Consider the following 12,484-nt stretch of genomic DNA (forward strand, 5'->3'; position numbering starts at 1 on the left):
AAGCAAATATTTGGCATCTTTAGCTAATGGAACTATTCAGATGCTGATATATAAATGAAAATTACATTTAATTAGGCAGAGAGGTTTTGGCCATTAATGCAAACCATAATTAGAATGCAAAAATCCATCAACACAAGATAACCTTATATTTTCTACAATGCAAAGAGTACAAACAAACTGAAAAATACGGAAAATAGCATGAAAGCAATTAAAATATATTCCTAAGATGCTTGATTTTAGACTTACAGACTGTCAGTCAAAGTTTGAGCTTAAGGGCTCATTCAGACGAGCGTGAAACTCGTCCGTGTGCTGGGCGTGGAAATCACTCACAGCACACGGACCCATTGTTTTCAATGGGACTGTTCACACATACATGAGTATTCACGCAGCATGAGTCCGTTGCGTGAAACTCAATGCATGTCCTATATTGGTGCGTTTTCATGCAAATACGCGCCCATTGAAGTCAATGGGTGCGTGAAAACCACGCACAGCACACTGATGCACATCCATGTGCTGTGAGTGATTTTCGCATCAATTCCATTAAAAAGAAAAAATTATTGCTTTGCGAGTGCGTGAAAAACACATGGCACTTGCAAAGCAAACTGATGCATAACGCAATGCACACGGACAGATTTACGCACGTTTTTTACTCGCGTAAATGTGTCACTTTCGTGTGAATGAGATGCAGATATCAGTTATTTTATTTTCAATACATTTGTCCTGTTGGTCTGCAATGAATATCTGTAAACTGAGCAGTAACACATAAGAAGCTGCTTTCTCACATCTTTTTACTGTATACACTGGCGCTTTACTGAACACATTATATTCTGTCTGAACGATCAAGCTGCTAGATTCATATCGCAATTGGTGTTTAAATTTAGGGGTACTGCTTAGAACGATTTTGCTGAATCTATAGACAGATTTATGCAACTTTATGCCGGTCTTTTTTTTTTATATAGTTGTATTGAAAAACGCAGTCGACAACACTTTTAATACAGGTGATGCTGTGGGATCACAACCAAACGTATGCCAAAGCACATCCTTTTGGCATACGTTTGCCACTGAACTCAATGGACATGTCAACATCAACGCCTGACACCTCATAAGTATTAGGGTTAGGGCCCTTTTGAACGGGCCAATTATTAGGCAAACGAGTGTTCACAGAATGCTCGTTCCCTATAATTGCCCTATGTAAACAGGGCAACGATCAGCCGATGAACGCTCGTACATTGGCTGATTCTATTTTAAATGCCGAAAATATTAATGTTGTCAGCAGCACATCTCCCTGTGTAAACAGGAAAACGTGCTGCCGACATGATAGAAATGTATGGGGACGAGCGATCGTAGTAAAGTGCGCTTGTCCCCATACTACCTCCTTGTAAAAGGCGCAAACGAGCGCTGATCAATGAGCTGTCTCGTTGATTGGTGCTCGTTTAAACGGCCCACGTAAAAGTACCCTAAGATGAGGTGTCGGAGGCACACAACGGCATTCTACAGCTTCTATGTACGTGTGGATACATAGAAGCTGCAGTAAAAAAAAACTAAGGAGAATGTTTAATAAAAGTATACTAGATAAGTGTTTCTTTTCACTAAATACATCCATTACATTTTCTTAAGAAAAGGCGTCAAAGTATTCCATAGCCTTTAAGAGAGGAGTATAAGTATTTTCCAAAATTTCTTTATATAGCTTTGTAATCCATGCATGAGCAATTTTATAAATTATTTAACATATTCTACATAATAAGTGATTTTGTTTAAAGGGTAACTAAAGTTTTAAAAAACTTTTGACATGTCATTGTGTCAAGTCAGAAGTTTTAATCAGTGGGGTTCGAGCACTGAGACCCCCACCGATTGCTAAAATGAAGCAGGAGAAGCGCTCAGGGGTGAGCACAGTGAGTGCTATGTTTCTTATCGAGCGGTGTACTGGCTCATAGGCTTTCTATTAGGCCCATACACTGCTCGCTTAGCTTTCCGAGGAAAGCTGATCAGAAACAAAGTGGCTCAATGCTCACCGGATCGGTGGGGGTCTCTGTGTTTGGACTCTACTGATCAAAACTTCTGACATTTCAAAAGTTTTTTTTAAAGTTTAGTTACCTTTTAGTAATATCCACGAGACCGTAATACAACTTCTGTGTGATACAGTGCCCAAAAGAAGTCTGAGCACACTTCTGTAACTCGTTAGGCCATCACTTTCATATGGAGACAGATTCTGTATGCATCTGACAAAAATAATTGAGTGATGTTCCATCAAACGCTGTATTACTGAGATAGATATATATATATATATATATATATATATATTTATATATATGTGTGTGTGTGTATGTATATATGTGTATATATATATATATATATATATAACAGAGCTAATATATCCGTAATACAGCACCAGTATGGAGGCACCATACGTATCCAAGGCTCTGTATTATGGAGCAACATGGCTCTGTTGTCTGCATCCACTTCAGATAACCGATCCACTATGAACACTTACACACTGTTCCAGCTTTTGAATGAGATTCAAACACCAGCACTGACGCCAACTCCTTCTTCACCTGAAAGAAAAACAAACCGCGAAAAAATCATTTAAATGTTTAATATAGTCTTCTTTCTACAATCCTCACACAAACTGTACTCCGGTACTCAAAAGTAATTTTGCTATATATTTTTAAAATGAGCATATGATACCAATGTTAAACCAGGGCAGACATAGAATATGTACAACCTGTGCAGCTACACAGGGGCCAAGTAGGTAAAGTCGCCCACAGCTGGCAGTTTTTTACTGTCTATTAGATTGCATGTAAGGGACTGAGCTAATGAATTTTCTCCCAAATGCTGTTGTATTGTTAGAGAGACATAAGTGGGGAGCTATTGGGGAGCAAGGGGAGCAAGGGGACCATATACTGTTCTGGCACAGGGGCCCTCTGCTGTCTATATCCACCCCTTTATATTGTGAAATTATACACGTAGAACTAGAACTCATAGTAAGAGATCCCCCAGAACAACAAAAAAGTAGCTGAAGTAAGCAAACTAAACTACAATGAGCACTGATCTTGAGGTTGAATGCTGGGAATTTAATTAATTTGCATCTATGACTGTGTCTATTTAATTTATGACTATGGGCCAGGCATGCATAACGATGTTGTGGCGACAGCTCCTATACAGTCCTATGTGTCTCCATGGTTACAGACTAGAAACCCTGTGCAGTACAGTCAAACTCTCTTCCATATGTACCATACCTATTGCGAACCTACTAAATGCCTGTTAGCAAGAAGTAGTGGACAGATGGAAGGTAGTATAACTGCAGGATCAGACTACACAGAGTTTGTTTACAGCCTCATACCATGGAGACACATAGGTCTGCATATGATCTGTAGACACGAAATGGCAGGATAGTTTTAATCAAGACAATTTGCAAAGTTGATACTGTTTTTATTTTAGATGTATTGGACCAATAAAAAAAATAATGAAAAGGGGAACATAACCAACTATTTGGCTATGTTCAGTTTAGACAATTTGTTCAATTTAGACAATTTTAATTTTACTACATTGATTAGAGTTTTAGTACATTCATATAGCGTTAGTAAACCTTTTCAAGAGGTTTGGTGATGTACATTGGAATCATCGGCAAGTTTAGGCAACTATCTAGCCACTGAAATTAGTATGGGCTCAAAACTGACCGAACAACCAAAATGATATAACTAGATGTCAGTATCAAATATAATATTACGCAGGTCTTCTCGTTTTTACTGTAACCCACATTGTTCCATGTATTACTGGCTGAGGATTTTAGAATAACATAAAAAAAAATGGTTATATATTACACTTTAGCAATTGCTGTGAAGCACAAACTAATACTAACCGAGTTGGAAAGATGGGAAACTGCCTTTATGTGCAGTAACTCCTCAAATATCACCTCCAGTTCTTCTTCAGTGCGCTGATAAGGACTAGAAACCATAAAAACACATTTTCTGTAATATATATATAATATTAATTGCTTTTATTTTTATCTTATTAAGGCTTTATTTGATGTATTTTGTTATATTCACATATGAATTTTGTGACTTGAAGTGCACCTATACTTTTCCTCCCATGAATCCGTAATACAAGTGAATAAAGGAAACTTTGTATTATACCTTTTGTTGAGTTTGTTAACACTTAAGTATCCAAATACATGAATTACTTATTCATGGTTTAATGATGACGCTACAAGGTCTATTAGGGCACATTCAGACGTGGCGGAATTGCTGTTGAATTCCGCTTCGGACAGTCCGCAGTGGAATTCTGCAGCAGCCGTTTTTTTTCATTTCTTTCTATACATTTTTAGGAAAGTTAGTTCAGACGTTGCAGAAAATAACGGTACGAAAATTAGGCTGCGGTGCAGAATTTTCCCTCCGCGGCGTGCTCATTCCATTGCGGAGAAGGAGCGGAATTTCACTGTGGATTTCAGCCCTTGCAATGCAAAAACTGAAATCTGTGGCAAGTCCGCTGTGATATCTGCAACGTCTGAATTACCTGTCAAATATGCAAATGTTGGTGCAGATTAGTTGCGTAAATTGCTCCAAATCTGCGCCAAAATTAGCAGCGGAAAAATTCTGCCACGTGTGAACATGGCCTTACGGTATTACAGAGCCATCTAGCACCATATTGCACTCTAGAAACATTTAGTGACACATCCTTGAGCACCAGTGAAGAGTAAAAATTAGCTAAAAACGCCAAAAAAGTAACAAATACTGTATATATTACATTTGCTTAATGAATAAACAAAGTTTATCAAATGTGGATCTGCACATTATATTATATGTTCTGCGGTTATTACATATAAGGGGAAAGGTAACCCAAAATATATTTTTCCACAATTACTTTTTATGTTATCCTACCTTTACCTGTTAAATTACAAAATTCTACTAAGGTCTCATGCACACCGCTGTGTTGCATGGATCCATAATACGGAACCCATAGCCTGATATGGGCCTGAACTGTACCTTCACGTGCCTCTGAATTTATACAGAGGCAGACAGAGGTTTTCTATTCACATAATGTCAGAATGTGCAAGGAAAAATTATGACAGGCTCCATCATATGCCGTATTGCATACGTGTTCTAATGAGACAAATACGGACCCATAGGGACCCCATGTGCTGCGACACAAGCTCCGTGTACACAGCAATGCCAAATGCTAGGGTCCTTACCTTTCCTGTCTTTTGTATACATAAATAACCCCCTACTGGATTCAGATTTCTCTAGTGGAGGGAATATTTATTTAAAGAAGAATTGCAATTTTTTATTTTTTTTGGGCCCCCCCCCCCCCATTCCATTTGAAAACGTGATTAAATGGATGCGTATTGGCTTACCGGGTGTTTGTTTTTTTTAACCAGTAGTTGCTAAGGTTCTGTTTGCCGTTGGGTCACATAATCTCCATTCTGACAATCCAAATCCTACAGCGTCTGCTGTAAGAACCGAAAGTCTGTATCTTAATGGCTATACAAACCTTTGGAGACTTATTTTACTTATTTTCTGATCGATAAGAGGTGGATCCTGCATGGACCCGCTGTCACCGAAGCCGTCCGTCTCGCTAATTCGGGGCTCAGTGCTTGATACACCTTATGTATCCAGGATACATAGAAGCTGTATCTCAAACATTTTTTTTAATATAAAACAATACAAACCCTTTCAGGACTGAGACTTTTTTTGCTTTTTCATTTTCGTTTTTCACTCCCCGCCTTCCAAGGGCCATAACTTTTTTATTTTTCCGTCAATGGAGTGGTGTGAGGGCTATTTTTTTGCGAGAGGAGTTGTCGTTTCTATTTGCACCATTTAAAGTACCATATAATGTAATGGGAAACCGAAAAAAAATTATTTGCAGGCTGACAATGGAAAAAAACTGTGATTCCCCCATTGTATTTTTGGGTTTCGTTTTTACAGCTGTCACCGTGCGGTAAAAACAACTTAACTTTATTCTTCGGCTCAATACGATTACGGTGATACCAAATTTATATAGATTTTTTTATATTTTACTACTTTTACAAAGAAAAAAAATATTTGTTAAAAAAAAAAATTGTTTTGTTACACCACATTCTAAGAGCCATAAGTTTTACATTTTTTCGTCAATTGAGCAGTGTGAGGGCTTCTTTTTTGCGGTGCGAGCTGTAGTTTTTAGTGGTACTATTTTTTGGTACATACAATTTTTTGATCAGTTTGTATTAAAAAAAATTTAGAGCTAAGGCGACCCCAAAAAAACCGCAATTTTGTCGGTTTAATTTTTTTTTTTACGGCGTTCGCCTTGCGAGTTGAATAATGTTAGCAATACCAATTTTGTTTATTTTTTCTTTTTAAAATTACCTTAGAGGAAAAATAGGAAAAGGGGTTTTTTGAACTTTTAATATTTTTTTTTTCACTACTAAAAATGTATTTAACTTTTTTTTCTTTACATATTTTATTAGTCCCCCTAGGGGACTTGAATCAGCAATCGTTAGATCGCTGGTACAATACACTTCAATACTATGTATTGCAGTATATTTTCATTCTTACATGCTTCTGTTTAGCCCTGCTAGAGGCAAGGCTTAACAGAGGCAGAGTGAAGGCAGATCTGGGGGCCTTCAATAGGCCCCGGGGCTGCCATGACAACCATCGGCACCCCGCGATCGCATCACGGGGAGCCAATGAGCTGTCGGAGGGGTCAACCCCCCTCTTTTTAACACCAGAGATGCTGCGGTCGCAATTGACTGTGGCATTTAAGGGGCTAAGTGGCCAGGAACATGACCCAACCGCAGCCTGATAAAATAAAGCACCCCGTAGCCAATACACATCTCTACATTGTATTTAATCACATTTTCAAACGGAAGGGGTGGGCGGAAAGAAAAAAATCTGCGAGAGTGCTTCTTTAAACAGTGAATGGGATTATATATAATATCACTCTGTCCAAGATTCCAATTCCTAAAATCTCTGTATTCAACGTAAGGAGTATTTTACTTTAAACTGGAATATCTCACTATATTGTGCATCAAATTGCAAAGTCTGCTTTTTTCAAGGAGCAGTTTCACTCAGGTGAATGAGGCTGAGATGCAATACCAGACATTGCCCATGGACAAGATTCAGAACACTTTTTTTTTCAAATCTGATACAACTTTTTAAATACTTCTGTATAAGTGGCTGTACAGTGAACTTACGGCTTGCGAAGAATCATTGTCAGTAAAGCTGCTGGTCCAAGCTGTGCAAGGAACACCAGAGATTCTTGTAGTTCATCTTCGGTATCTCGGTCACTGAGGGCTGTCTCTAAAAACAGGTCGACTTTAAAGAATCTGTAAAATTGTGAATCTTTGTCTTGGAAATTTGGTTCTTGTCTCACTGCAACAAAATGATAAGTTTCTTGATGGGTGCTGTACTGGTGCTGCCCTAACAACTTTGTCATTATGTTTTAGTGTGCAGCCCATGGTCTGGACAACTTACCCCTTAAATTAATATTTTTCCTTTAGAAATACTAAAGGGGTTATCTGGTTTCACAAAATTATCTTGAAATCACTCAATCTTGCTGTGTTTTGCTCCACTGTAAACTGGTACCATGACTTTTTTTGCATTTTTTTCTTTTAGGAGCATTTTTAATTTTGGATTTAAACTTTTATAGTACACAGGCAGTTATTAGGGCATAACTAACAACAGGGAATATGGTCAGACAGCCCTGGGGTCCTCCAAGATATGGTCCTAGATCGCGTCACAAGAATATCCTGTGACGCGATCAAAAACACTAGTGAGGAAATGTCTCTGTGTCCCTCCATATAAAAATTTTAAAAAAAAGTTAATACTGAACTCCATTTCCACAGGGAGCTTTGATTTAGAAATATATTTATTCTACCAATTCTCATTTTCTTATCTTTGTGCCTTGATTATGTACGCCTTCATTTAGACAGAAGAATAGTCCAATATGTGAACGATACCACATTATGAAACATACCTCCTTACTAAACTTGACTGGTATATTCCAGTGTCTCTATGTCCGAAATACACTAGCGTGAAATTTCTAGGAATCACTAAGACATTCCTTTTTTTTTTTAAATAATTTACCAGACATTTACTGACGAAAGTCAGTGTTATTTTTCTCATTATCAATGTTTTTTATTTTGCCATTTTCAAATAGGGCTATATATTTGATCTTCTGCCTCGTACACCAACATCCCGGGGTTCACTTTTTACTGTGGCAGACGCCAACATATACCGCAGAACTGTACAGGAATCCTTATTTAGTCCTGTCTCCAACGAGACTCAAAATCTAAGGCTCTGTGCACACTAAGTTTGAGCCCTATGTTTAGCACATACGTTGGGAAAGCTCCAGATGTATATGTTTAATGTGTCCATAGGGCATCATTAGCCCAAATGGTCAAAAGAGTGTCGTTTTGGCCTCCGTCGGGCTTGTATACATCAGTACACTGTACATTTTTTGAGAATGGAATAGCGTAGTAGACTGTTTTTTCCATCCCTATTTTTTTTACATAGGAGTCTATGGGTGACGTATGCCACTGTAAGGCATATGTTTAACATATACATTATGGCCATTTGAATAGCCGTTCATGACGTATATGTTAAACGGATACCATTATGGGAGCGACATATATGTTAACTGGATGCATTTGGAATTAAAAAAACTATAATCATCCATCCGTTTAACGTTTAACGTATACATCATGAACGAGATCATGAGAGTTCATGGCATATGCATTTAATGCATACCATGTATAGTATAGTGATGGATGCCACTGTCTCCATCACAGCTTTTCCTGGCATATACGTAGGCCATAAACTTTATGTGCACAGAGCCTAAGTGCATTATCTCAAACACATACACACTAGGGCCAGTTTCATAGGAGACTAGCTAACCAATGAGTACTTTTTTGTCCCGCTAAGATACATTTTGCCCTTTTCTCTCAAGACCAGGGGTGGGATCTGGCCAGTTCGCCCCAGTTCTCCCGAACCGGTTGTTAAAATTACAACCGGATCACAGAACCGGGGTGATAAGGGAACCTGTCCCCGGCACAGGATGCCTCGCCACTTGGCGCTTTGGCGACGATGCAGTCAGCACGATGACTTCATCTCGCTGCTGCGTAGTTTCCCTGTATGAGGCCTGGCGTCGCTAGAGGACAGCGTGGGAACGGGGATCGGTAAGCATACGTTTTTTCTTACAGTGGACAATGTTACTAGCTACAGGGGGCCCTACCTACAGGGGACTCTATAGGAGGCACTATCTACAGGGGACTCTATAGGAGGCACTAGCTACAGGGGACGCTACAGGAGACACTATCTACAGGGGACGCTACAGGAGACACTATCTACAGGGGACTCTTTAGGGGGCCCTATCTGCAGGTGGACGCTACAGGGGGTATTAACTACAGGAGACGCTACAAGGGGTGTACTAACTACAGGGGCCCTACCTACAGGGGACGCTATACGGGGCCCTATCTACAGGGGGCACTATCTACAGGGGACTCTATAGGGGGCCCTATCTACAGGGGCCTATACAGTGGGCCCCTATCTACAGAGTACTCTACAGGGGCCCTATCTACAGGGGGCACTTTCTACAGGGGACTCTATAGGGGGCCCTATCTACAGGGGACTCTACGGGGGCCCTATCTACAGGGGCCTATACAGGGGGGCCCTATCTACAGAGTACTCTACAGGGGCACTATCTATGAGGGACTAGGGACTATGGGGGGCCCTATCTAGAGGGGACACTATTTAGAGGGACTCTACATGGGGCACTATCTACAGGGGCACTATTTACAGCCTGTAGCCTACAGGGGCCACTAACAACAGGGGCCACTATCTACAGGGGCCACTATCTACAGGGGGCTATATGGGGGCACTATCAACAAAGGGCTATATGAGGAGCACGGCCTACAGGGGGCATTGTGAGTGGCACTATCTACAGGGGGCACTTTGTGTGTGGTGCATTACCTTACAGTGTTTGACACAATTTTATGCATGGGTGCAGTGTTTGATACTATTATATTCTGGGGCACAGTGTGTAGCACTATTATATTCAGGGGCACAGTGTATAATACAATTATATTCAGGGGCATAACGTGTTTCACCATGAGAATTGTATCTTCATTTATAGGTGTGTAAATGTTGGGAAAGTGAGCAGCCGAAGACCTCTGAGCGGCAAACTCTGCAGAAATGGGTTGTGGCATCATAGAGGTCTGGACTGAAGGATGGAAAAGAAAAAGAACGACTCCAATCTGAGAAGACGTCACCTGTCAGTCACTAAATGTAAATGTTTATTCTCCTTTTGACTGATCTGTACTGTAATCACTGGATGAACCACCACGAGATGATGGGTGTATCGCTCTTTTTTGTGAAACAGCAACTCCCAGCATATCCTTACCATTGTTCAGGCTATACTAGGAGCTGTAGATTTGTTGTACAAACTTATATGGCAGGAGTCAAACTGAATTTGCAAATGATTTCTGTACTGAGCTGTATTTGTGCTTGTGCTGTATATATGTACTGAGCTTGGTTCTGGTGCTATATATATATATATATATGTATAAGCTTGGTTCTGGAGTTATATACATCATAACAACCAAGCTCAATAAATATATACAGCACCAAAGAGAAGCTCAGTACATCCATACAACTCCGGAACCAAGTACATAAATACATCACCAGATCTAAGCTCAGTACATATGTACAGCACCAGAACAAAGCTCAGCACAGTACTGAGCTTGGTTCTTGTGTTGTATTTATGTACTGAGCTTTGTTCTGGTGTTGTACTTATATACTGAGCTTGGGTCTGGTGCTGTATTTATGTACCGAGCTTGGTTCTGGTGCTTTATTTATGTTATGAGCTTTGCTCTGGTGCCATATGTATGTACTGCGCTTGGTTCTGGCACCGTATCTGTGCATTAGCTGGAAGATTTGTCACGGCTTACTGCGCACGCCACACTGTCCTCCACTTTTCTCACAGTGCACAGCTTAACTAAGTGGGCTGAGCACGCTAAGGACATTGAATGTGCACATATAGGTCTATACGTAATGGGTGAGTTTAATATAATGTGTGGGTAGGTAGGTATGTAGGCTTATGTCATAACATACATAGTGTAGCAATCCAGTTAAACATTCTGGACAGGGAATTTCTTTATTTAGAGTCTACTTTAATATAGGGTGTATTTGGAATATTGTAATTGTTATTTTTTATTATTAGAATCATTTTTCATGGCGCGATACACCGCGCCCCCCACCCCTGCTACAGATGGTAGTAGAAACACTTTAACATGGAATCCTTTCGTTTCTTTGTAATCTGACACATGGAATAGCATTATATTCTCAAATTAACAATAGACTAATGTGTTTCTAAAGAAAACCATTTCTTGTTGTCATTTTTTATATTTACAATGAAACTTCATCTTGTAAGAAAAGACAATTTACTATATTAACTTTATTGAATTTACTTGCTTTATTGATTAGAGTAATGGGTTTTATCTAATTGCTAACACAATTACAAAGGTTTCTCATATAACCAATTTGTTTTATAAACATCATTAATTAAGGTTGAGGCAAGCAATAATGACATTATGACACTGGAGTAATAAGGATGAAAGTGGGGCTTTGCAGTCCTATATGAATGATAAATGATAAATCCGTAGTTTTGATCCGTAATAGCCATTTGCTGCATTATTTGTAATCAATCTATTGATACCTTGATAAAAAAAAAAAAATAACCAATTCTTTTAAACTCCTAGAAATTTCTTAGTGATGTCAGACTATTGCAGGCCAGTTGACACTAAGGACCCTATGGTGATCTAAGCTCAGTTCAGTAGAATGCTGGGGTGTCCAAGTCTTCGTCTTCAACCATCTGAAACCAGTCTTAGACTGGCCATACATTGTAGATAGCTGTCGGCCAAACGCTTGTTTGGATTGACAGCTATTGCTCCTGACTGCCCCAAACACTTGCATGCTTGGCTCGGCCTCTGGCAGTGGCTTTTCTAATAATAATGAACAAAGGTATGGGGCATGTTGAAATTCAACATGCCGGATCCTTCTCTCCACTACAGCAGATGTCGGGGAGAGAAGGGTCAGGCATGTTGAATTTCAAAATGCCGATCATTTTGTTTGTTATTAGATAAGGCGCTGCCAGAGAAGTCTGGCAGCGGCTTTGTCCCTGGGAAAACATTAGATGGTCAGCCGGTCCCGCGGAAATTGGCATTTAATGTGTATGGCAACCTTTTACTTTTTCCATACACTTTAGATCTGAGCCCACCAATTTTGGCAGAGGTGGTTTACGATCTAAATGATGACTTGGCAACAAAGGATCTAAAGGGCCCTTTGTTGCCACGTGAGATAAGCCACTGGCAGCAGCTTATCCGCCACCACCTTACAGTTAAATATACATGTTAAGCAAAGCCTTTATGTTTTTAGGGGGTCAGATGAGAAAGCAATCTATATAACGTGTATGACCTCCTTTACCTTATATTCTCCTTCATGTCATCTACTACACA

General features: G+C 39.6%; 1 protein-coding gene across 1 annotated transcript in view; it reads right to left on the bottom strand.

Annotated features, from left to right (window-relative positions):
• RAPGEF3 (Rap guanine nucleotide exchange factor 3) overlaps nucleotides 1–12,484 on the bottom strand; it is a 113,377-nt gene that overhangs the window by 32,081 nt on the left and 68,812 nt on the right. The window contains exons 5-7 of the mRNA XM_075850124.1: nucleotides 7,166–7,343; nucleotides 3,860–3,944; nucleotides 2,492–2,552 (exon numbers count right to left, since the gene is read on the bottom strand). Of these exons, the coding sequence (XP_075706239.1) occupies nucleotides 2,492–2,552; nucleotides 3,860–3,944; nucleotides 7,166–7,343 (324 nt within the window). The remainder of the gene's footprint in view (nucleotides 1–2,491; nucleotides 2,553–3,859; nucleotides 3,945–7,165; nucleotides 7,344–12,484) is intronic.

Source organism: Rhinoderma darwinii, chromosome 2, assembly GCF_050947455.1.
Source record: "Rhinoderma darwinii isolate aRhiDar2 chromosome 2, aRhiDar2.hap1, whole genome shotgun sequence".
Taxonomy (NCBI): Eukaryota; Metazoa; Chordata; class Amphibia; order Anura; family Rhinodermatidae; genus Rhinoderma; species Rhinoderma darwinii.